Raw genomic sequence first — 27,449 nt, 5'->3', positions numbered from 1 at the left:
TGAACATACATGCATACGCATGTGTATGTATAAATATGTGTGTGTGTGTGTGTGTGTGTGTGTGTGTGTGTGTGTGTGTGTGTATAAATACATATACACCCACTCTTTATTTTCCTCTTTTGGAGTTTTAATGCTGAGTATGTCAAACCTCAAACTAATTGTGTAACAATCACTCAGACACAGCTGCCTGTCCTGTTTACTTAAAGGAGAACTGTGAGGACATGATCTTTTGGCTGAGAGCTGCATCTGCCTGGGGACACAGCAGAAAGAGCTGTTAAAGAAGGGTGCTGTTTCTTTGTGGGTTATTCCATTTTAGAGTTTCTGGTCCATTTCAAGCCTGAACTCGTAACAGCATCATTCTTCTATGTTTTTCAAGTTTGCCTATCTCAGTAAAAGTCATGTTGATAATTTGTGTTGGCCCAGAACATTTAAATCTTTATAGGTGCAAAGCTCTACCCTGCAGCTCCAACGTGAGCCTGCAGCTGCTTTTTGGCAGTCTTCTGAATTCCAGTAAGAAATGTAGTTTAAAAAAAAAACAAAAAACAATTCCCAAATGAAAAAGCCCCATGCTTTCAAGATGCTTGATGTGCTTCACAGTGCCTTTTTTTTTTTTAATTTGCAAAAGAACCACCATATTTACATTCTTGTGTTAACCAATAATGACTTTCAGATTTTTGGAACTCTCCGGCTGACAACAAACCCCTAAATCCTCCACCTCCTCATAGGCCTCTCCCCTCAGACGGTGTTTGTCGAGCTTCGCGTCAGCTTTGCCTTATAAATGGAGTGCATTCTATACGAACCAGAAGGCCTTCGGAGTTGGAGTGCAGCCAGACCAATGGGGCCCTGTGTTTTATTAATCCTCTTTTCTTAAAAGTGCACAGCCAGGACCTCAGTGGAAGCCTGAAAAGGCAGAGTACAAGAACTCCAGAAGTGAATGGCACTGAGAGTCCGCGTTCTCCTCCACCCAGACCCCCACCACCATCTATTAATAGCCTCCCCACAAGCCCTCAGCTGTCCAGGACCGAAACTCAGGCGAGTATGCCAGAAACAGTCAACCATAACAAACATGGGAACGTAGATTTACTGGGAAAGAAACCGACCCCTATCCCTCCACCTCGGCTGAAGAAACAGGCTTCTTCTGTGGAAGGAGAAGGTCCTAATGCAAAGACCTTGACAGTCATTCGACCTTGCCTTAGCCAAGAGCCTACATCGGGAACTGCTGGCAGCCCAGGTGATGCCCCGCCTGATCAGAATCTAGCAAGCTGCAAAAAGACTCTGCCTACAAGCTCTGACTCACAACTCCAGTGGAATGGAGGCAGGCAGAGACTGAGCGACATGAGCATTTCGACTTCCTCATCCGACTCACTAGAGCTTGACCGGAACATGCCGCTGTTCGGCTACGAAGGGGACACCAACAGCAGCCTGGAAGACTATGAAGGAGAGAGTGACCAAGAAAGCATGGCCCCCCCCATCAAATCCAAAAAGAAGAGGAGCAGTTCCTTTGTCCTCCCCAAAATTGTCAAATCTCAACTACGAAAAGTGAGTGGGGTTTTCAGCTCCTTTATGACTCCTGAGAAGCGTATGATCAAGAAAATTGCTGAACTTTCCCGGGACAAGCGCACTTATTTTGGGTGCCTTGTACAGGACTATGTAAGCTTTCTGCAGGAAAACAAGGAATGCCATGTTTCCAGCACAGACATGCTACAAACCATCCGACAATTCATGACTCAAGTAAAGAACTATTTGTCCCAGAGTTCAGAACTGGATCCTCCAATTGAATCCCTGATTCCAGAAGATCAAATAGGTAAGAATTTACTGTCTTTTGTTTTTAAATTGTATTTTATGTTACTAGACTTTCACCCCATGGGATATTTTATTTAGCTAAGTTATCCTTTCCAGGGAAAATCAGAATCACAAACAATTATTAAAAATTAAAGTTGCCTAACTTAGTTAATAAATGGAAGGTTTGGAAATAAGGTAAAGTAAGACTCCTGGTGCATTTGGTAAATACTATCAAATAATATTCTGTCCTTAGAGCAAGATCTATTTTGAGATCTGAGTAATTGCATTTGCCTTCCTATTCATTGTTTTCTTGAAGTACCTCTTTGGATTCTCTTCCTTTGGAGGGGGAGTATATAACCCTCCCTCCCCCCCAAAAAAAAAGAAAAATAGGCATAATTTAAGTACAAAAATAAGCAAGCAATCTTTTTTCCTGCCTTTTTGTGCCTCGACTATGCAAGTGCCATGTTTTATAAGTCTCATGTAAAGGGTAAATATCTCTGAAGGAGACATTCTTTCCTTGTAAGCTCATTCCAAAGCTAAATTGCTGTTAGCAACTTTAGCCAAGGTATTCAAAGGTGACCGATAAATTGGCAGACTGCCTTATTTTTCCCCCACAATCAAGCAGTGGCATTTAATTTTTTTTTTTAAGAAAGCTGAGCAAAATATGCTAATTTCATGGAATGCATTTGTTGGACAGCAACAGGAAAGGATTCCCAAATATTACTAGACATTTCATAAAAGTAAAATTCTTCCTTTCCTTCAGTAAGATGAGTTTTTTTCCCCCAAGAAGTAGTAAACAATCGTGTAGCATACAAGATCTTTTCTCCAGTTCTGTTTATTGACATAAAAGTTTCTTGATTTCCCTGCAAAAGAAATTAAAGCACTGTTATTGTGGATTTTCTTCTTTGTGGTTTGGCTGAATTAGGATCTTGATTTGTTTTGTTCTTTGTCAGGGTGTGGTTAAAGCTGAAGTGTGAGTTGCTAAAAAAGATTTGCTTTGACTCTTTAGAAAGAATTCAAGGAAAAGGCAGGACAATACCTAGACTAGCATCCTCTTTCTGCATACCTCCAGAGCTTCCCTCTCAGGGATAACCTGGCTCCTGAGTTTAATTTATATGGAGAGGCAGTTTAAGGAAACATGAAGTTTGCTTTGCAGCGGTGTGCAAACAGCAAGAGCTTGTGGCTGATCTAAGCAGAGAGTTATGTGGCCAACTGATTCAGTCATCCTACACAGAAAATCCTTACAAAGAAACCAAGGCTCGGGCCTGATCTTCTGACTTGTGCTTAACTTCCTTGCTTCTGTTGGGAACACCAACTAAAGCTGTCACCTCAGGAGGCATTTCTGTCAAATGCAGAAACTCAAAATGTTACTTGCTTACCAAGTTGGTGTGTGAATTTGTCTTAGACCTTTATCTTAGAAACAACCATGTCTTTAATTTAAGACCTAGGATTATAGTGTTAGATTCTCTTTGGATACACAGAGAGCTTACTTTGAATTTCCTGGGAAGCATCACTAAAGTTCTGTCTAATCTGACCAAATTAAAGCTTTGTCTAATCATAGAGCACGCACTCAGCAGGAATCTATGCGATTTGGTGGGGGTGGTGGTTTTTGTTTGTTTCTTAATTAAAGCGGGCAGCTCACATGCCTACTGCTTCAAGAATTAAACTTGCTTAGCTTCCAAGACACAGTAAAAATGATGCACTTAATAAGGTAGAAAGTAAGAGCAGACAAAAACCAAGTCACAATAAACCTTTTCATGATGAGCACAATGGGAAAAGAAATTTGTAACTCAAAACATTTAATTAATCCCAAAACATACATGAGCTGTTAAGGTATAGGACCTTATTATTAATACTGTCAACTAGCATGTTAACTGGACCACTTACCAAGTGTATAGAGAATGTCCCAAGTGGAGTTTCAGATAGTTTTACCTTGCAAATCATCCAAAGAATTCCCGGGCTCAAAATATATTAAAAACAGGTGCCTGCTAATGTTAGCAAAGTTATTATTGTTGAGGGTGGGGGGGAACGGTGGGAGGAAGTTGTTTTTTGTTTTGCTATAATATCCAAATATCAACAAGTTAATATTTCAACTCCCTTCCATATATTACTTCTAATGGAATGAATACCAGACTGGGAAAAAAGAGCTCTGTGACCTGACACTGAACAGCTATAATGTCTTCCTTCTATAAAATGGGGATAATAATAGCAGTCTAGCCATTCTCAGGAAAGAATTTTTATGAAGACTAAATGAGATAATATGAAAAATGTAAGGCATTACATAAACATAAGGTTCATTCTTATTGTTGTTATAACATTGGAGTTTTTACAGCCAAGTCAGTATAATGTGTTCATTACAAACAGCAAAGGCTGAATTCTTTGACTAAACTGATCTAGAAATCAATACTTTGAAGTCCCCACTGAGTAGCATAACCATATTAAGAACCACAGCAAATCAGGCCAACGAAATTTTGGTTTGATTAGAATTGTCTAGACATAGCCGATATTGTTCAAATCTATTTAATGAAGTGAGGAAAAGGGAAGTAAATTAAGATTATCGATTCACAGAATATTTTTAAAGCTGAAAAGGACTTAAGTGGCCATCTCTCACATTTATAAAAATCAGGAAACTAAGAGCCAGGGAGATTGTGAGTTGCAACTAATTTCTGAATCAAGACTAAAATTTTCTAACAGTGGTCAAAAGCTCTCCCACTTAATAGCATGCTCAATTTTTTTTTTAAAGCCATTGAGCCAAAATAAATGAGTTGTAACCACAAGGCCTATCCCACTTTAGAGATGAACTATCCACCTAGAAAATATTGTATATTTGTGAGAGCCAGTTAGGTACATCTCGGTCATGTCTAGGAATATTCACACACTTCCAATAAGGCCACAATTTGTTTTTTCTTTCCTGGTAAGACTAAGTGAATGAATGAATGAAGCTTTTACTAATCACTGGCTATGTGCAAAACTCTGTGTTAACCTCTGGGGATACAAATGGGAAAGTAATAAATTCCCTCCTGTCAGGGAACTATGGGGAAGGTTTCAGCTGCAAGTCAGATGGAAAGATCCCATGGGTCTTAGGATGCAAAGCAGATGTTAATGCCTCTTCTTAAATGTTATTTATATTGATAAAGTGATAGTGGTTCCTGATATAGAATCATTTGATAGTGCCAAGGACTTTAGCATTATGGTAGAATATGGAGCCAAAAAAAATAAGCTGAATAAATGTAATCTTGCAGCAACTTTCTAGTGGGTTAAATTGTTTATAGCTGTAGGATATATATTTGGTTCACAAAGATTTTATGCAAAAGAATAAAAAAAGTTTAGGAGTAGATAGTACTTTCTTGATTTTATCTATGCTCAGCTAAAGTGAACATTGATATTTTTTAAAGTAAGTTTTTATTGGTATCTTTTGTTTTTACATCAGTTTCTGTTTACTCCACTTTGCATCTATCAATTTTTCCATGCTTTTTTATTTCATTATATTTGTCATTTCTTAAAGCACAGTTGACTTTATAACTCAACAATAAAGTATACCTTAGATCCAGCCTATCATTTCCAAAATGTGTCCCAGTAATAGACAAGGGAGGCCAAATAAGAAAGTATGGCTAAGTGGAATGAAACTCACTAGACCATCTGGGAAAAAAATGCAATGCTCGTACCCAACTAACAGAAAATTAGTGGTATGACTAGTATCATGGAAGAAATCACCCTGGCTTTGGAGTCCAGATTTTGGAGATAATAGATTTTAGTCCTAGTCACTTAACCTGAACAATCATTTATCAAATGGTACTATGTATCTCATGTGGTGATTGTGAGGATAAAGTGAAATACTATATGAATTACTTGAAGCACTAAGCTGATATTAATACTAATATTACTTTAGTTTTACTAGGATGATTTAGAGTACATGCTACTCTGAAATTTAGAATATATTGTTAGACTTGATAGCACTAACATTTTTTTTGTGTGTGTGTGTAAATCTTTTTTTTTTTTTAATAATTTTTTATTGATAGAACTCATGCCAGGGTAATTTTTTACAGCATTATCCCTTGCATTCACTTCTGTTCCGATTTTTCCCCTCCCTCCCTATACCTCTTCCCCTAGATGGCAAGCAGTCCTTTACATGTTGAATAGGCTACAGTATATCCTACATACAATATATGTGTGCAGAACCGAACAGTTTTCTTGTTGCACAGGGAGAATTGAATTCAGAAGGTATAAATAACCCAGGAAGAAAAACAAAAATGCAAGCAGTTTATATTCATTTCCCAGTGTTCTTTCTTTGGGTGTAGCTGCTTCTGTCCATCTTTGATAATTGAAACTGAATTAGCTCTCTTTATCGAAGAGATCCACTTCCATCAGAATACATCCTCAAACAGTATCGTTGTTGAGGTTCCTGGTTCTGCTCATTTCCCTTAGCATCAGTTCATGTAAGTCTCACCAGTCCTCTTTGTATTCATCCCGCTGGTCATTCCTTACAGAACAATAATATTCCATAATGTTCATATACCACAGTTTACTCAACCATTCTCCAATTGATAGGCATCCATTCATTTTCCAGCTTCTAGCCACTACAAACAGGGCTGCCACAAACATTTTGGCACATGCAGGTCCCTTTCCCTTCTTTAGTATCTCTTTGGGGTATAAGCCCAGTAGAAACACTGCTGGATCAAAGGGTATGCACAGTTTGATAACTTTTTGAGTATAGTTCCAAATTGCTCTCCAGGATGGCTGGATGTAGCACTAACATTTTTATTTGACTGTGGGTTTCTGTAATATCTTTAAGCCTTTAATAATATTAATTTAACAGGCAATCATCCAAAAGTTCCAATGGTAAAATTTCATACTAGAAAAACTCATAGTAGATAGATATTATGATTATATGCAAATGAAATCCCACTTGGTTGACTTCATCACTCCATTCATTTGCTTGTCTTATTTCAAGAATAACAAAATTGTTCCTACTCTGAAATATTGGCACATTGATTTTCAGTTTCATTCTATCATCTCTCAGGTATTATATTCTACAAATTTTCGATTCTTTGGGAAAAGGTGGCATCAAAATGAATACTGGCATCAAACACTACAAAAGGTAGTGTGCTAAACATGTTATACATGATAAATGTCATTTGATCCTCACAACAACCTTGGGAGGTAGCAATTATATTATCCCTGTTTTACAGTTGAAGAAACTAAGGTAGACTGATTTTGATAGAGGTTATGCTCTTATCCACTGTGCCACCTCATGACCTTGCCTCTAAAGATAAATAGATAAAGTGACAGAGATGTATCTATCTATATACAATATATACCTGAAAGATAAAATATGCCTAAAAATATAAAATAATGTAGCTTTCTGACCCTGCCACCAATTTCTAAAATATATTTCTTTTGTGAGGCAATTTAGCCACATTGTTTAAATAACAATCTTTCTAACTTAGAAGAAAAGTCCTAGCCACTCCATGCTGCTTAGATTGTGTTAATCTAGATTAATCTAACCACACCTAGATGTGGTACTGCTGACCCATTATTAGAGGCCACATGTTTTGTGTGTTTATCTTGTTTTTACATCACTTGAATTTCCCAGCGTGTTCCCTTCTGTTCCCATCCCTTATAACAAATAATAAAAGAGAAAGAGAAAAAAGTCAGTTAAGCAAAACAAGCAAAAAATAAATAAATAAAACACATCATTTAAGTAAGACAGGATATATATTATTTCACATCCACAATGCCTTAATTTCTCTCCTTCCCTTAAGAACAAAGATGGATATACTGCTTTGAAAGTTTTTTTCCCCCCAAGGAGCATTTCTAGATTTGCACTGATCTTTTCTACTCGTTGTTTCTAAAACTATTTTTAATCACTGATTCTTGATACCACCTTCTGTTCTCCCTGGTCTTTCAAGCTTCCTTGTATTTAACTACTTTGTATTTATTTTATTCACTTTTTATATATAGTATGTGTTTATGTATGTACTTATAAGTACATGTAGTAATCTTTGTGAGAATTATTTCATTCCTTGTTTTTGTATTCCCATAGTCTAGGATATAATAATTCTTTTTTAATTTGATTAATTTGTTTAATTAATTATTAAGTTGGGTGGCAGATCTTAGAAGTGTATGAGGTCTTAGAAAAGGATAAAGGCAGCTAGATAGGACAGTAAAACGATATACCTAGTATCAGGAAGATCCAAGTTCAAATCCAGCCTCAAGCATTCAAATGACTGTGTGGATCCTAAGCAAGTCAATTAATCTCTTTTTGAGTTTCCTTGTCTATGAAATGGGCATAATAATAGCACCTGCCTCCCAATGTTGTGAGGACAAAGATGAGATATTTGAAAAGCATCTTGTAAACCTTAAAGTGATATATAAATACTAGCTATTATTTTCATAGGCAGAGGAAAATGTCTCATACATAGAGGGATCAAACCATTTAGCCTGCTCATAAAATGAGTCAATTATGAGACACAGCCTGGATTATTTTAGTTTTTAGATAAAACAATAGTATTTCTTTACCTAGAAGGTGACCTACTCTTGCATTGGTTGACTTTTGAGTTGTTTTAACTTCTAGGGCATGGGGCCAGAGGAGAGGAGAAGGGTCATAGCAAATTTACTGTGTGCACTTTTTAGATCACAGTGAGGAATATCTGAATCCTTTTCTTTGCTTCTAACTGCCTTTCACCAGCTTGCAAAATTAGCCAGCATCAAATCAAAATCAGTCCAATTATCCATACGAAGAAAATTAGTAGGCTCTGATTAGCATGAAATATAAGCTTGACCTCCTCCCATCAAGAAAAGTTTAAGAAGACACTTCTGTCCCTTCTTTGAAGAAGTGGGAATCTGAAAGTGCAGAACGTTGCTTATATGTCAGATTTTTCAATATGTTGGTTCATCTTACTGTTTGGTTTTTTATCTTCCTCACATTTTTTTAAATTGTAAGAGGTAACTTTCTGAGAGGAGTTGAGAGAAGCAGAAAGGAATAAAAACAACATAAAAGCCAAAGATGTCCCCAAAAATCTATTTTAAAAGCACCTTATATTAATCACATTATTTTTAGATTGCCTGTGGGTTCAGCATTGTTTCCAAATGTTAGGTTTGAGGTCCTATTTTTGTTGAATGATCTTCAGTCCCTTCTCATTCATAACCAGGGGGTTTTGCTCTCTACCAAAAATACTTGTGAATCACGACCATTAGTCTCAATCTGAAGAAAGAGAAAATCTTCAGTTGGCCAGCAGGCTCTTCAGTAAGATAAGGAAGGCTTTGCAAATGGAACTTGTTCAATAAGACTTGTATCCTTCCTTACTAAATGCTCATCATGTATTGACTTTGTAGTATACAGAGAGTAGTCCTGGAACTTCTGGGGTGACTAATATAATGAGATTGAGAATGTAATAAGACTCGTGACTGTCAGTCTCATTATTTAATAGTTATACTTCAAGCACAGAAAGGAGATAAGAAAGAAAAATTATATGTTTGTCCCCACATGCTTACACCTAACCTTTATTATAATTTTGTTTGAGAAGTTAGGAAAGAATATGATTAAAGAGCCTGGACAGGAGCTTCTACAATGGTTAATTAAGAAACATTATTCTTCATCTTAATTGTGTAGCAGGAAACAGCTTTATACAGGCAGATTGAATGTTGTGCTTGGGATTCAGAAAGGCGAATTTAAATCCCAACTAAGAAACATTAGCATTATGACTTTAGTCATTGAGATAACCTCTCAGATGTATGAGTTTCTTAATGTATAAAATGGGGATAATAATACTCAAAACCTATTTTAAGGGTTGTTTTGAGGATCAAATAAGATTATTTACATATTGATATAGACATACATATAGATATATACATATAGCTAAATAGAGATGTAGATATTGATATATTTTATTAGATCCTCGAAACAACCCTTAAAATAGGTATTGGGAATAGATATTTATGTATATATGGGTGCATATATGTATAAATGTAACTATGAATGTATATAGATGTATAGATCTGGGTATTTGTGTGTTTGGAGACAGTTCTCACAAAGAACAGTTCATCAGCTTTCAAGAAAACAGCCAATTTTGGTAAATTACAGAGGAGAGCAAGATAACCCCCTACCCTGCTGGAGAAGGATTTCTAGAAAAGAAGGAACTTGAAAGATACTAAATGAGTACCAATCTTTTGGGTCCTCTGCATTAGCACTGATATTAGGGGAGGTTCTGAGGAAACAGAATAGCTTTTCAGTGTAGGCTGTAGCAGTAGGTGGATAGAACTAGCCCTGGAGGCAGAACCCAAGTTCAAATCCAGTCTCGTACATATACTGGTGTGTGATTATGTAAGCCAGTCACTTAATCCTGTTTGACTCAATTCCTCGTCTGTAAAATGAGCTGGAGAAGGAAATGGCAAACCACTCCAGTACCTTTGCCAAGAAAACCCCAAAAGGGAGTCACAAAGAGTAACATGTGACCAAAAAACAACTAGAAGCAATATGACAGGAAACTAGACTGCCTTTCAGTCATTTATCAAAACATTTTCAATTCCCTTTTGAAGATAAACAAAACCACAATTAATATAGAGCCAATGTGTAGTCAGCCTGAAACCAGAGCAAATTATTTTTGTTTCTCTTTTTATAGGCTTAATCTATTTATATCTGTGAAGTTACAACTATTAGTTTCATTGTAACATTGTAGATAAGACAGAACACAATGTGAGATGATTAGCATTATGAGAGTAAACATTAAACCATAAACAAGCAATTTCTTTTGACTATGGAAGATAGTGTTATATTATTATTCAACCCTATGGTGACTTTTTCCTCATCCCATATATTTCAGCTTTTTGTTAAAATAATTATTATCAAGTAAATCTGAAGATGTGATAAGAAGTGGTGAGTACAGTCTCTGGAGGAAAAAGTGACATTAGTAAAGGTCGTACCAGTGATAGCTTGGGAGTACCTATAGATCATTAACAAAGTCAGGAGGAAAATTTTTTTTTAAGTTATCATAACTGCTTATCTTTAATGTCAAATACTAGGATTTACAGTATACAGATTTACTTTTCTCACGTTGGTTATCATCTGAGACTGGAAGGAGAAAAAGAGTAATCTATGTTCTCCTTGTAAGCAGGAGACCCATAGAAGCCTTCATTAGGACTTAAATAAAAAGTAACTGGCCAATGTCTTTTCTTTTAAATATTGAGGCAGTTTCCTAGATTAACCTTTTGTTAATTTATTTCACCAAATCATATATTAATCTGTAATCTCCCTTTATCAGTCCAGTTGATTAAGCTCCATCTCTGTAATTTAGTATTTCCTCACCAAGAAAAGCTTTGGATTTTTGGACCAATATGCAAATGTTGGTGTCAGGATATTGGAGTAAGAAAAAAAAAAGTGTAAGACCTTGTGCTTTCAAGCAGAGAGAATTTAAGAAAAATATTATTTTGGTCCTTTCCTTATGCTCTTGCCTGTTTTTCTCTTTTACACATCTCATCTGATCTTCACAACAACTCTGAAATTTTGCAGCACTGGTCTTCTTATCCCTCATCTTACAGATCTGGAAACCTAAACTCAGAAAGATTAGACAAATTGGTCCAATTCATATTCTTGACTTAGAATTCAAAGTTCGATTCTTCTCTGATTAAAAATTCAAAGGTTCTTTCCTTTTCCCCATTTTTACTTAATTTACATCATCAAGGGCCTACTATGCTTGTCAAGTACTATGTAGGACACTGCATGTGTAAGGAAATGAAACAGTCCTATCAGCAAGGAATGATACATGCTACTAGGGGAAAACACAAGTAAGTACAAAAAGGATATAGCCACAGTATTTTGATTTTTCCTCTTGTAGTTAAGGAGGAGAAGGGCTAACAACTGAGGCTGCTTGTATCTTTGTTTCCCTAAATCCTTTTAGACTTTGAAAAATTTATGCACTTGAACCTTGAAAAGAGCTAGGATTGGACAACTATAGAGCATCGACCCTGCAGTCAGGAGAACCTGAGTTCAAATCCAATTTCAGACACATAACACTTACTGGCTGTGTAACCTGGGCAAGTCACTTGACCCCATTTACCTTGAATTAGGATTGCATGAGGCAGATATGAAGAATGAAAGCATTTAAAGCATAGCAATGGAAGATTAAAAAGCAAGTAGGGAACTTTAGCTAGAACACAAAGTGTATGAAGGAAGGTGACATGGAATAAGCATGGAAAACTGGCTGGAGCTAGATTTGTCAAAAGTTTTATATAGCAAAAAAAAAAGAGAGAGAGAGAGAGAGAGAGAGAGAAGAGAGAGAGAGAGAGAGAGAGAGAGGGAGGGAGGGAGGGAGGTTGAATTGGAGTGGGGGAAAAGTGGAAGCAAAGATACCACTTGGATAGCTGCTGAGTGATAATAAGCACTGTGACTGGTGAGGAGATAGATGAAAAGAGATGTTTTAGAGGGAGAATTGTAGAAATTGATAAATGATTTGTTATGATGACATCTGTCTCTTTATTTTTTCTTTTAGCTACTTTTTTGAATAATATATAGGTTTCTTCTTCTAATTATCTGTGGTTTTAATATTATCATTCTACTGCCTGAATGAGAGAATTATTTTATGGTCATACTCTGTTGTTAAAAAGTTTCATGGAAATAGCATTAGATAAAAGAACTTTATAGGGTACAGTTCTTTCCAAAGAACCAATGTTATAAATGGTTATCCAAATAGTACCTATGATTTTTGATAATCTTAATAGTAAATACAGCTGTACTGCATTAATGAGATTATGAAAAAGAACTGTGTGAAGTTATGGGATTTGCATGAATTCTGAAATAATAGAGAAGACAAAAAAATTATCAATTGGTGATTAGTTGTAAATAGAATACACCCCATCCAAACGTATCTATATATGCATATGCATATAGTATAATGCAAGGTCCAAATGCATCTATTTTCATCCTTCATTTTACTCTGAAAAAAATATATATAGGGGTGTCAAAGTGGATAGAGAATACTGACACTAGAGTCAGGAGGACTTAAATTTACATTTGGCCTCAGACACTTAACAGCTATGTGACCCTGTAGCCCCCTGTTAGTCTACTAACAAATATCATGTAAAATTGTTTAGTCCCTACCTGTTAATGGAAAAAGTTTCTACTTTCCTTGTTAGAGTCCTATGTGTCATTTCATTTTGAGACTTTTTAAAACTGTGTAACTGATTTTCTCTGCTTTCCTTCTGTAGATGTCGTGTTGGAGAAGGCTATGCACAAATGTATTTTGAAACCTTTGAAGAGCCATGTTGAAGCCATGCTGAAAGATTTCCATACTGCTGATGGCTCATGGAAACAATTAAAAGAGAACCTGCAGCTGGTCAGACAGAGGAGCCCTCAGGACCTGGGTGTGTTTGCTCCAACTCCAGATTTTGTGGATGTTGAAAAGATCAAGGTCAAATTCATGACCATGCAAAAGATGTATTCTCCTGAAAAGAAAGTCATGCTGCTGCTGAGAGTCTGTAAACTAATTTACACAGTCATGGAGAATAACTCAGGTGAGGACTCTCCAAAGAGCAAAGCTACATCATTTCTAAAATGTGCCTTATTAAAAGGTTTTGTTGAATGAGCATTTTTTTAAAATAACTTTTTATTGACAGAACCCATGCCAGGGTAATTTTTTACAGCATTATCCCTTGCACTCACTTCTGTTCTGATTTTTCCCCTCTCTCCCTACACCCCCTCCCCCAGATGGCAAGCAGTCCTTTACATGTTAAATAGGTTACAGTATATCCTAGATACAATACATGTGTGCAGAACCGAACAGTTTTCTTGTTGCACAGGGAGAATTGGATTCAGAAGGTATAAATAACCCAGGAAGAAAAACAAAAATGCAAGCAGTTTATATTCATTTTCCAGTGTTCTTTTTTTGGGTGTAGCTGCTTCTGTCCCTCCTTGATCAATTGAAACTGAATTAGCTCTCTTTATCGAAGAGATCCACTTCCATCAGAATACATCCTCAAACAGTATCGTTGTTGAGGTATATAATGATTTCCTGGTTCTGCTCATTTTACTTAGCATCAGTTCATGTAAGTCTCACCAGCACTCTCTGTATTAAATGAGCATTTTTTAAAAATTATTAAAAATCATGTATCTTGCTATTCAAAGAAATGAGCTACAGATATGTTTCATAGGAAATAATGAACTTGAGGAAAAGAACCTGAAACATTTGTTTCTTGGCTGATTCTTTTTGTGGTAAAATAACTAGATATCTTCTCTGAATTACAAAGTTGGAAAATGAAAAAAATTTTTTCCAACACTATATACTTTGGGCCTAGAAACAGACACATTTCATTTAACTTATTAGTAAAGATGAATAAAGAAAGCCATGAATTTCCAAGTTATATACATCACATCATTCTGAATGTCATTATAACTTTAAGCAGAAGGAACAAGGGAAATATATGGCTAGATTACAAGGGTATTATAACAATCAGGAAACATTCAGATGAGGAACTTGAGCTAAGCCTTAAAGAAAGAAATTTCTCAACTATGGAGACTTAACAATTCAATTTGACATGGGAATAGTATATTTTAGGCCTGGAGAATAGCTTTTTTTATTCATGGAGCTATTAAGTGTTTTACAGGGATCTCATATGATTCTCATAATTACTCTGAGAGGTAGATGCTGTTGTCATCACCATTTTACATATGAGAAAACATATGAGGCAAATAGAGGTTAACTGACTTCCCTGGGATCACAGTTAGTAGGCATCTGAGGCTAAATTTGCACTCAGTTCTTCCAGTCTCAAGACTTATAAGGAAATACTTTAAACTTAGAGAGGTGAAGTAATTTTAATATAATCACACAACTAGTAAGTATCCTATATGTAATTTGAATCTAAATCTTCCTGACTCTTAGACCAACCAGTTTGGTTTGGTTGATTTGGTAGAAAAGATGGATTCTCTTTAGATTATAGAGAATCTAAAACACCAATTTGAGGAGTCTGCATTTTATACTCTACGCAATACAGATGCATTTAAGGGTTTGGTCTGGTTTTAGCAGAGGAATAATGTGGTCAGACCTATGACTTAGGAAGATGACTTGATAGTCTTATTGTCAGTGAACTAAGGTGATAGCCTTGGAAGTGAGAAAAGAAAAAGAAATGAATAGGAGAAGTGTTTTAGAGACAGAATGGGAAAGACTTGGCAACTAATTGAATATGGGGAATGAGAGAAGGGGGTTATTCCCAGATTACAAATCTATGTCACTTGGAATGCTAGTGGTTTGAAAGAAGATGAGATTAGGGGAGGATAATGAAAAGTCCATTTTAAGACAAGTTTAGTGTGGGAAGGCTGATAGAACATACAATTCTAGATGTCCAGCAGGCAGTTAGCATTATAGATCTTATAGATATTATAGATATTATAGATAGATATATAGATCCGGGAGCCACTATTCAATTACTATTGAATGCCTCAGACCATATACCATTGTCAAGAGATAATAAACAGAAAAGAATTAACAACTGAGCATAAGGAGCAGGGAACACACACTTATGAGATGGTAGATGAATGATGTTCTCTTAAAAAAGACAGATAAATTAGTCAAGTATGAAGAAAATCGGGAAAAAAAAAGTTATGTCATAAAAGTCAAAGAAAGAGTTTATAGACGGAAAAGGAAGATCAGTACTATCAAACCACTCCTTCTACTATACCAAATTGCCTCTCTAGTATTAGATATTAATAAAATTTTGTGATATGAGATCTACTAAAGAAAAGAATAATAGATTCAAATCAAATGTATAAAAAAAGGCAAGTTGGTGCATTGGAAGGAACACTGTATTTGGAGTCAGAATAGATTCAGATCTATATTCTGCCATTTATAACTTTGTAACCTTGGACTTTGTTTCCTCATCTTTAAAATGTGGGAGTTGATTTAGATCACTCTTGGGTCCTCTTTAACATATATTTATCTAATATTTAACTATGTTCAAGGCACTGTTGAAAATGTCTGATCCCACAGAAATAGAACCCTCTTTTATATATAGAAAGTGCCTTCAATTATGTTTTCTGTCATACAGAATATTCTCTCTGAGAGTTAGTCCAGAAAACTAAATTTCGATTGAGATTCCTAGAAGAGGGAAAACACATTTTTATGTTTTTTAATTCATTTGTAGAAATTCATGAAGAAACTTGTGGTATGGGATTGCAATAGAAGATGACAGGAGTAAGGACTGTGTGTGCGTGTATGCGTGTGTGTGTGTGTGTGTGTGTGTGTGTGTGTGTGTGTGTGTTGGGGTATATGTGAGGGGAGGGGGTATGTGTGTGGATGTAATAATCCTGGAGAATTTCAGAAACAAACCCACCACCACATACATAAATGGCATATTTTCCTAAAATGATGTTAGTTTATTAAAAGCAGTATACAGTATATATATTTTGAGAGGGAAAAATGACCTTTAGTAATGATTTTCTCTTTGTCTTCTTTCTTTATCCTAGGGAGGATGTATGGTGCAGATGACTTCTTGCCAGTGTTGACCTATGTAATAGCACAATGTGACATGCTTGAACTGGATACAGAAATTGAGTACATGATGGAGTTGTTAGATCCATCATTGTTGCATGGAGAAGGTAAAAACTTGTTAATGAAAAACATTTGGGATTCTCTTTAAGTCGTGATAACTTAGTATATTTTGTTTTTAGAAAAAATACTCCACAGAAAATCAGCGAATGAAAGAGTTTGATATGAGGAAGAAATTAGAATCATCTTTTAGTGCACAAGTATTTTTTTTGGTCATGAACCCTTTCATTAATTTGAAGCCTATATATACATTCTTACAATACTTTTTTATGTTTTTAAATGCCCAAAATACATAGAATTACAAAGTGAACCAGTTATATTGAAATAGAACTATCAAAATATTTTTTAAAACACATTCACATATCCCAGGTTAAGAACCTTGGTTTTAGCAGAGTAGATCACTTATTTCTATAAGGAGAAATATTTCTCGTGGTTTTGTGAAGAAATAAAGGGCCAATTCATTTCTTTTCTTATACTTTCTTCACCCTAGACAGAACTGGATTCCCACTTGTACATTGATAAGATATCTTACAAATAAAATAGGGACCATTTGAAACTTGAAGGCATTGTAGTAAGTGACCAGAAATCAGGTAGGAACTTTTCCTGTCCCAAACATTTCAGTTCTAAACATGTAACTCAGAACCATGCAGTGTTCTCTGTGGTTTTTAAAAGGATTTTATTTGTAATGAGGTTTATTTTGGGTTAGTTAAGGAAAGAAGTTGACATTCTTTCACAGCAGTTAGGAAATGTGTAACACCAACACTCAACCTTCAAGGGCTACTGAAAATAGACCAGACCAAAATGGCCAACAGCCATTTTTGTGATCATCAGAAAATGTGACTCCTTCCCACTCTCCAAAATACAATCACAATTCAAGCAGGTGAGGCTAAAAAATAGCTTTTGATTTTTGGCTCCTGTAGGATTCCTTCCTTCCTACATCCTTCTAAGTTATTTCACTTCACCCATAGCTAACCCTAAGAGTAGGATAAGAACCAGAAGACATCCTGTAGTGATTCAGGCTTAGTAATAAATGTCTTTAGTTCCTGTCCCACCAGAGATCCAGCTAATACTGAATTTTTTTTCTTCCTCTTGACCTGGCTTTCACCTGTTTCTCCCAACTCTAAATAGCACTTACAACTTTGAAATCAGGAATTCAGTGGTGAATGATGAAGACACTTCCCTGTCACTATTTTTATCTTGACCTCCCTTTTTGGACAAAGCCGTGTGGATTTGTCTCTACTAAAAGAAATAGACAATAATTTCTATGGTTTCATTTCCTTTCTTCTGCCACTTTTATTGTTATAATACAATGCCCAATTAGGGGATGTGGAGTGAATAGCTCTCCAAATGTTTGGCAAGTGAGATTCTTGTGTAGTTGGAGTGTAGGAAAAGATAAAAACTGACTTAAGAAAATTGCATTCTCTTTTTAAAGGACATTTATATCTCTTATTTTCCTGTATTCAAATTGGGGGTTAAAGTAATGGGGGGAAAAGAAAATTAGAGGATACTTTTACTAAAGTTTATCCTGTTCATTTGGGGTCTGTCTCTCCCATATTTTCTCCTGGTAACATTTAATTATCTTTCTACCTTTTTTGCTACCCTCCCTTATGCTGTCTCATTCATTTTGGTAAAAGTATAGGAGCAGTTAGTTGAAGGCAATGCAGACAGCAAGGTTTCCTTTAAAATAGAACCTTGAGCTCAAGGCTGCTGACCACTGATCATGAATTACTCATCCTAAACTTTATATTTCTAAGTTAAACCTTTCATTAGTTTGTTGGGCAGTAACTACAATTCTTTCCTGCTGACTAAGCATGTCTTAACTTTTATTGAAAAAATATAATGTAAAAAATCCCTTTTAAATGCATTCTAATGTCAGGGTAGTTTTGCTGAAATTATACTGCTTGTTTTTAAGCTAAATAAATTTAGTTCTTTTATACTATATTATCTCTCTTTACTCCTCAAATAGATAAGCTTTGAAGTTTAAAAAAACAATTTTTTGTAAGAAAAGCTCTATCCTGATGACCTCCCTCAAAATCTAATTCCCCACCAAGGTCTAGTTCAAGTTTTACCCTCTCCACAAAAGCTTTCCTGGTTTTTATTACAGCCCAAATTCATATATTTCTTCATCCTTTGGATTCCTAGGACTTTCTGTACCATGTGGTCCTTTTAATTCACCCATTGTTCATGGAGCACTTACTATGTGCAGGACACTGTACTAGTTACTTTAGGAGATAAAGCTCAACTCTGATGTTGCATTTATTAAAGCATCACTTGCGGATGACACTGCGCTAGATTATGGGGGATGAGGAAGGAAGAAAAATATTTGAATTCCCAACTTCAAAGATCTTTCAACTCAGTGGTGAAAATAAGATGTAGAATTGTTTATAAACTTTAGACTGTTACACAAAAGTGATGTGTGAAGGCAAAGCGTGTACTCCCCCCCCAGAAAACAAATAAGCCCCTATACAAAGCAGGATATAATACAAAAGAAATGCAAGGTATTGCAAGATTTCAGAGGAATGAGAAATCACTTCTTTTTTAAAATTATTATTATAGCTTTTTATTTACAAGATATATGCATAGGTAATTTTTCAGCATTGACAGTTGCTAATCCTTTTGTTCCAACTTTTTCCCTCATTCCCCCCACCTCTTCCCCCAGATGGCAGGTTGATCAATACATGTTAAATATGTTAAAGTATAAGTTAAATACAATATATGTATACATGTCCAAACAGTTATTTTGCTGTACAAAAAGAATCGGACTCCGAAATATTGTACAATTAGTCTGTGAAGGAAATCAAAAATGCAGGCAGACAAAAATAGAGGGATTGGGAATTACTATGAACCACTATGTAGTGGTTCACAGTCATCTCCCAGTGTTCTTTTGCTGGGTGTAGCTGGTTCAGTTCATTACTGCTCTATTGGAACTGATTTGGTTCATCTCATTGTTGAAGAGGGTCATGTCTATCAGAATTGATCCTCATATAGCATTGTTGTTGAAGTATTTAATGATCTCCTGGTCCTGCTCATTTCACTCAGCATCAGTTCATGTGAGTCTCTCCAGGCCTGAGAAATCACTTCTAGCACAGAAGATCAGGAATGACTTCATGGAAGAGGTGACATTTCAGTTGGGACTTGAGAAGGGGAAGTGTTTTGATGGGCAGGCAGAGAAGAAATGAGGAGCCTGGTAGGTTTTTAGGGAATAAGGCAAGCAGGAAAGCTTGCTTAAGGAATATGATTAGATCACAGCATATATGCAAGGGAATAGAAAATAAAGTGGTGGGATTGTAGGTCAAAGCCATATGATCAGTAAATAAAGAGCCTATTTTGTACTAGGTACGGAGGATGCAAAGAAAGGCAAATGACAGTTCTTAAATGACAAGCCTTAAAGAGTTCACAATCTTATGGGACAGACAACAAATAAACAACTATGCATAAACAAGCTTTATACAAAATAAACTGGAAATAATCAGCAGAAGAAAGGTACTTGAATTAGTGTGGCTCTGGAAATACTTCCTGTACAAGGCAGGAATAAGAAGAAACCTTAGAGATCATCTCATCTCTTCATTTTAGAAATTAGGAAATAAACTCAGGAAATTTAAGTAGCTTACCAAAGGTCATTAAAGTAGCAGACAGTAATCAAGCTGGAATTTGAACCCTGAGTCCATGTTCCCAGACCCCAAATCCACTGCCTCCATGGAGGATCTTGAAGGGTAATATATTTGCAAAATACAAATAATTTCATTGGGCAGATAACTAGGAACTAGAGAGATTTTGAACAGGACAATCTAATGTGTCTTTGGGAAGATGAATCTGAAATATGTAAGATAAAACTGGAAGTTGTAGATAATGGAGCCGGGAAGACCATTTTGTCAAGAAATAGATTATGATAGCATAAATTAGGGTAGTGGGAAATGGGAACCGAAAAGAAAGGATAGCTTTGAGAAAACTTCTGGAGGCAGAATTGATGGGATTTGATGACCAAATTAGGTGTGAGTGGGAAGGAAACAAGAAAGAAAGATCTTAAAAATAGCTGAGGTTTTGAGCCTGGGTGACTACAATAATGGGGCTATCCAGAATAGGGAAGTCTGGACTTAGTTCAGGGGAATAAAACTTTTATTTATTTCATTAAATATTTCCCAATTACATTTCTTAAGATTCATTTTTTAAAATTTTGAGTTCCAAATTGTCTCCCTCTCATTTATTCTTTCCCTCCACTCCTTGAGAAGGCAAGCAATATATCAATTATGTGAGATGTAGCACATTTTTCATTAAATACCTACTGATCAAAAAAAAAAAAAAAAAAAACAAAGACAAATAGCACTGAACTTAACAGTACATTGAACAGGCACAAGAACCTAAAAAGATACAGAATTAAGAGAAGGTCTTAACCCTGTTGTTGTGATTCTTAGATCAGATCCTGGCAGAAACCAGCTTCAACTAGATCTTTCAAGGTGAACACAGAACAAAGATATCAGCAAATGTCATAAATCAAAGGTTGATTTGTTTTGTTGATTTTTAGACTTAATAATGGAGAAAACACAGTTATGCAGATTAAACTTAAAATTGTATTGGGAATTTTTGTAGACCCATTGAGTTTAGGTTAGACCAAGTGACTTCTTTAGCTCCTCCCAACTCTGAGAATATGATTCTACAACTGGTGAATAAATTATTTCTTTTTCCAAAACGGGCTCATGTGACCAAGAGAAATGTGTGGTCAATAGCGATTCTGTTAGGCAATTTCTTTGTGAAACAAGCTCCTGTATATTCCATTTATGTGAATAAAAAGGTTATTGTTAAAGAAATGGCAGAAGGGATCTTGTTTTGATTGCAGTTTATGTATAGAAAAACAAGATCATTCCATTACCAAGGTCCCTTTCGAAAAATCATCCATTGCTGTCTTTTACAGGAGGCTATTACTTGACCAGTGCTTATGGAGCACTTTCCTTAATAAAGAATTTCCAGGAGGAACAAGCAGCTCGCCTGCTAAGTTCAGAGACCAGAGACACTCTCAGGCAGTGGCATAAGCGGAGAACAACTAATAGAACCATCCCATCTGTTGATGACTTTCAGGTATGGGGCTGATGATGAAGGAAAATTCATTGCTTATTTGTCCTTTTTTTTTTTGCTGAGGCAATTGGGGTTAAGTGACTTGCCCAGGATCACACAGCCAGGAAGTGTTAAGCGTCTGAGGTCAGATTGGAACTCGGATCCTCCTGACTTCAGAGCTGGTGCTCTGCCCACTGCACCACCTGTCTCTTTTTTAACCTACTAGGAAGTGGTTGTGTTAAATCAGGGCTTGGCTCACACAGTACACTGGAAATTAAATTCCATGTGTTTCCGGCTTTTGTTGAAATGCCCAAGAAGGAAGAAGTATTTTAAGCTACTCTCTCTGCTTGAGTTTCACTTCTCTCTTTCCTTCTTTGTTAAAAATAAAATACTGGATTTGCTCCACTTAAAAATGAAGTCAAGCTAAGGCAGAATTTGGTTCCCTTGGGGGTCTAGCTGAAGAGCAAGTTCTCCAAGAGGGTAAGGCACCTTCCCTACGATGGAGGGGTTAGGTCTCTGAAGGTGTCAGCACCAAAACTTAGTCCTACTGCTGTCCCATCCCTTTGAGCTGACAGCAGGCTATGATTGCTCCTCATCTTACCTTCCAAATACCGTAGACTAGTTTCCTGATGTGTGGGTGATGTTGGGGAAGTGACAGCTGTGGTAGCAGCTATGATAGGATATACAGTAGGGAATTTCTGAGACACCTTCTTCCCCACGTTTTCTTACTGTCTCCAGTTTAGGACTTTCATTCTCAAGAGCAAACTGGTATCTGGGCTGTTTGAATACTTAAATATAAACAACAAACTGGTAATCTCCCATTAAAATGAAAGAGAGGAATTAATATTAAAAGAAGAGGAAAGGGGAAGATCTACATTTTACTTTTAATTAGATATCTAGATGTAGAAATAATGTATACATGGTAATTGTATTTTTGAGATTTAGTTTGAATTCTAAAATTCCTCAAAGTGGTGTATATTTACTCCTGCTGCCCTGACCATGGAATGGAACTGATCAGAATTTAATGAAAAAAATTTTTGCCCATTTGTTTCCTTGCCATATCACCCCACTTCTTTTTTTCCTTTCATCCCTCTTAAAATAGCTGAGAATTCAGTTTTGATCAGAGTTGGCTGTCCTTTAATAGGCTCAATCAGCAAGCTTGACACCAAAATTAACTTCTAGGAAATTTCTTAATAGGCACGTGAATTTGAAAAGGAAGGCTGTGTCTTTTCTCCTGTGGGTCATGGAAAGAAATGCTCCAAATGTCTGATGACTTAAGACATCCTCAAGATTTTGCAATATGTTCATCTTCCTGGAATTACATATAGTAGGACATATATCTTTAAAAGGGAAGAACAGGGGAATTGAGCAAAGTTCCTTTCCCCAGCTCCTTCCCTCTTCCTCCATCCCCAATGTATATTCCTTGCCTTTACTACTACTCTTATTATTTGATGTTTCTTCCCAGTAATTGTATATCTTCATTGGATAAAAACTGAAGAGCTCACCTTTTAAAAAAACAAAACAAAACATCTTTAGCTTTGGAAAAGCTAAATATGATTGGAGATTGAAGCTTTAGACTTAAAAATGACCATTCTGATTATTTTTAACTTGCTCAGCAAGGAAAAAAATCAATACAAAAGCAGTTTAGAACATCTAAACTGTTACTAAATTGTTAACAATTGGCCTGTATGATAGAAACATTAACCTCTTTTTTTCCTCTAATTTTTTTTCTAAATTTTTCTCTAATTTGACTGATGGTGAGAATGACTAATAAAGAAATCCCCTTGCCCTATGCAGGTCCACAAACTCTTTGTAATTTATAGTCTTAATTACTTGAGGCACTCAGGTCACAAAGACAATGTTGATCAGAAGTGAGACGAGTCCACGTCAAAGACCAGCTTTACAGACACTTTGGCATGCCATGTATATGTTTATATCATGATGTATATTATCTCATTTGAACCTGACAATAAGGCTATAGTGTTATTGTTCTGGTTTTATTAGATGTGATAACTGAGAAATTGAAAGCTCTTTTTCTTTTTCTTTGAAATTGAAAGCTTTAAGATTTAAACTACCAGTACATATGGCAACTAAGTGGCACAATAAATAGAGCCCTGGAGTCAGGAGGACCTGAGTTAAAATGTGACCTCAAACATTTAACCCTCATTAGGTGTGTGACCTTGGACTAGTCACTTAACCCCAACTGACTCCCCCCTCCCCCCCCAAAAAAAAAGTCCCAGGACTAGAAATTTGTGAAAATGAGACCCAAATCTATTTCTTTCGCCCCATTCTTACCTGCCCAAGTTATCCTATTTAATAATAGCATACAGCAGAAATTGTACCTGACTAGTCTTATTGCATTTTTCTTTTTTCTCATGTGAAATGCACCATCAGCTGTGTGGAATCAACCACATAGTCTTCTTCAGACTTCGTTTACATTACATATGTAGCCATCTGGAGGCTTGTAATCACCACAGCCCAATAACCCACCCTATCATAATTTGCTCCCAATAAAAATTATAAAAGTGTGTGTGTGTGTGTGTGTGTGTGTGTATACCCAAAAAGCTTATTTTTCTTAAAATGTATTTGCCAATAGTCTGTTAATCAGTTTTGAAAATTTTGAAATAATTTATTTCATATCCTCTTAGGATCCCAGAAAGTTGAAAGGATAAAAAAAATTTTAATAAAAAAATATATACACACACATATATTAGTTAACTAAATAATATTTGTCAAACACAAAATTGAAATAAATTTCAGATATATAATAATGTGGCATTAAATCTCCAAACTTGAACTTGATTTGTATTCACTGCTGAAAAAAACATAGTAGAAGTGGGAATTTAAAAGACATTTTATAATGGAGTCAAAGGAGAGAGAATATGTGCTCAATTTGTTGAGACGTTTCAAAGCTCTAAGTATGTTTGACATTTTGCCAATAATCATTATTGCTGATGTGTATGGGAGGATTGAAAACAAAGTACTGGGTGTAAGTGTGAAAAGAACATGCATGTGTATGTGTGAAGAGAGACATTTGACAGCTGGTACTGATATTCTTTGTTCCTTAAATGATACTTTAGGCCAGTGATTCTCAAAGTCTGTTCCAGAGCAGCCTGAGAATCTCTGAAATCCTTTCAGAGAGTCTACAAATTCATAATTAGTTTTTATTTTTAATGTGATTGATATCTATAACTATAACCCACATAAACAAAAACTCTTTGGACAGATCCTCAATCATTTTTAATAGGATAAAGATATTGAGAACAAAAGTTTGAGGACCACTGCTTAGGCAATTACAAAAAGTAAAAATATATTTCTTCAGATCCCCACTTGAATTTGGGGAAGCAAAGTTTAAAAAAAAAAAAAGCAGCAGCAGCATAAGAATGGGTTCTCAGGCCTATAATTTGGGTACCAATTATCTGACAAGTAAGGAGGTCAGTGTCAACCAGAGCCTTGAAATGGCTCACTGCATTTACTGATTCTATTTGTGAATTAAGGTTTTGATATGAAAAAATAGTGACTAAAGCCTTGAGTATTCCCAGAATTATTTCCTGCTAGTGAAATATTTTCTCTCCCCAGACACTGAAATTCCCAAAAAGCACTGCTTACCTGGGAGAAGGAACATCTCGGGCACATCTTGGCAAATTCAAATTCCTTATTCACATCGCTTGATGTAGTTTAGTCTTATAATTAATGACTGCTTCATATAATTTGAACCAAGAAAATGGGCTATCAGTATTCTGTGTGCTGATTTTGTTTCTGGTTATGTGTTTTTTCATGCTACAGAATTACCTCAGAGTTGCCTTCCAGGAGGTTAACAGTGGTTGCACAGGAAAGACCTTATTGGTGAGGCCCTATATTACTACTGAGGATGTGTGTCAACTCTGTGCTGAAAAGTTTAAAGTAGAGGACCCTGAGGAATACAGCCTCTTTCTTTTTGTTGACGAAACTTGGCAACAGCTGGCAGAAGACACTTACCCCCAGAAAATCAAGGCTGAACTGCACAGTCGGCCACAACCTCACATCTTCCATTTTGTCTACAAGAGAATCAAGAGTGATCCATATGGAGTCATTTTCCCCAACAATGAAGAAGAAAACATCTCCATGTCATAGAGAGACACAGGGGTTCTTCCCAGTAATACACAGGAGCTATTGTTGGGAGTGTCGCTTTCTTGGCAGCCACATACCTAAGGTCGAAAAGGCAGGCTCTTTGTTCAATGGCCAAGCTGTGAGTAGTGCTTATTGTGAATATGCATACAACAAGAGTGGCTGTGATTACCTTCAGCCACACTGTGTCCAAGCAAAGCAAGCTGAATTTCTTGGAATGTTAGGTTTCTCCTTCAGTGTCCTTCAGACACTTGATTATTTCAGCATCCTAAGGTCTATTTTCTATCTACCCTTTAGACAGATTTATTTTGATTTAAGCATATGTATATATGCTGGACAAACTTGTTTAGGCTAGTATTCTCTTGATTTCACCAGCAGGTGTTTGACAAGACTGTCCGATGCAGTGCATCACTTAACTCACAGTTCTATGGATGGTTGCATCATCCTTTCCTACAACTAATTTTTTTTTTTATAAAAAGCCTCTGTTTTTATATTTCATAGAAATTTTTATAGCAGTTGCAGGTAAACTGTCAGGGTTGGTTTTTTAAAATATTTTTGTAACTATAAAATATTCTATAATTATGCATGTGATTTTTAACATTTAATATACAAAAATAAATCTCTTGCTGGTTTTAGAGTATGGCATTAAGAAGTCCCTCTTTTCTGTAACTGGACATTTGGATGATTTTTTTAAAATGAGAGACTGCTGGGTTTCTTTAAAAACTTGTATCACTGACACTGGCCTCGAAATGCCTGTAGATAAGTCTGATGTACTGTTATCTTGAGTTTTGTTCATGCACAGTGAGTTTTGTTTTTGTTTTTGTTTTTGTTTTTTACCAACAAATGATGCTGGGAATAATGGAAGAACTGAATGTAGAGAAAGGAAGAGGGAGAATGTATAGAACATGACCTAGGAATGAATGTTAGTCTGCTGGTTCAGACTCTTTACAGAATGTGGGGGGAGGAGATGGAAGGAATGATGTCTGCTTAAGTACTGTAAATATGCATTGTGATTTGGCAATATCTGTCTTGAATGTGATTTACTTTCATAAAGACTTTTCAAAAACCAACTAAGAAAATCAACGATAACACTAATACTCTCTCTCAGTAAATCAAAGCTAACAGCATCAGACTGTTCTGAATCAAAAACAAGGACGCGTACTGATTGATGCTGTTTAGGGAGAAAGGGCTATCCAGAAAGCCACTGAAAAATGCCTTTTAATTACAGAAATGTATATTGAAATTAAATTTGCATGTGATTGTTAAGATCTGTTTAAGAGTGCTAGTAAATTATGGTTCTTCTGTCAGTGGATAAATTCAGGCGGTTACAAGAACACAGCTCTGCTACATGTAAAGATATGTAGTTATCCCTTACTTGGAAGGATCTGTATCTTTTTTGTTTGTTTGTTTGTTTTGCATTGGTTTTGTCACATATCTAAAATCCCCAACACATTCTGTGTTGTATTCCCTTGTGTAAATGATAAAAAATGGATTTTGCACATAATACATTTTAATACTATGTAATAGACATGTGTGGAAATTTTTTTTTTAATAATTCTTTTGGTTGCTTCCTTTTCTTCAGTAATATTCCATAACTATGCACCATATAAATGTAACATATTCAATGTTTGTGGTCAGAAAATACATGAAGAATGTATATATGTAGGAGAATTACTAATATGTAGAATGAACAAATATAAGAAAAACTCATGACATGAAAGGAATTATAATTTTATTCATTGCTTCACTTTCCTTTGTTATAGAAAATTGTAATTAATCAAAACACAGTATGCAGTAAGAAGCAGTGTTCCATAGTGAAGTGAGAGCTAGCTAGCTTTGGAATCTGAGAGATCTGGGGCCAAGTCATTTCTCTGACACATTTTGGCTTTTGCCATGAGATCACAGACAAAAAACTCAATCGGAGTACTTTAGGCACCTCTCTACATTACGAATGAGTTGTTAGTCTGTAACATTGGA

The 27,449-nt window shown here is 35.8% G+C and overlaps 1 protein-coding gene across 1 annotated transcript in view; it reads left to right on the top strand.

Annotated features, from left to right (window-relative positions):
* RIN2 (Ras and Rab interactor 2) overlaps positions 1 to 26,996 on the top strand; it is a 221,019-nt gene extending 194,023 nt beyond the window's left edge. The window contains exons 11-15 of the mRNA XM_051975855.1: positions 671 to 1,804; positions 12,985 to 13,290; positions 16,235 to 16,366; positions 21,226 to 21,389; positions 25,152 to 26,996. Coding sequence (XP_051831815.1) covers positions 671 to 1,804; positions 12,985 to 13,290; positions 16,235 to 16,366; positions 21,226 to 21,389; positions 25,152 to 25,478 — 2,063 coding nt within the window. The 3' untranslated portion in view covers positions 25,479 to 26,996. The remainder of the gene's footprint in view (positions 1 to 670; positions 1,805 to 12,984; positions 13,291 to 16,234; positions 16,367 to 21,225; positions 21,390 to 25,151) is intronic.
* The last annotated feature ends 453 nt before the right edge of the window (positions 26,997 to 27,449 follow it).

Source organism: Antechinus flavipes, chromosome 2 (genome assembly GCF_016432865.1).
Source record: "Antechinus flavipes isolate AdamAnt ecotype Samford, QLD, Australia chromosome 2, AdamAnt_v2, whole genome shotgun sequence".
NCBI classification, from domain to species: domain Eukaryota; kingdom Metazoa; phylum Chordata; class Mammalia; order Dasyuromorphia; family Dasyuridae; genus Antechinus; species Antechinus flavipes.
This window is presented reverse-complemented; position numbering and strand designations above follow the sequence as displayed.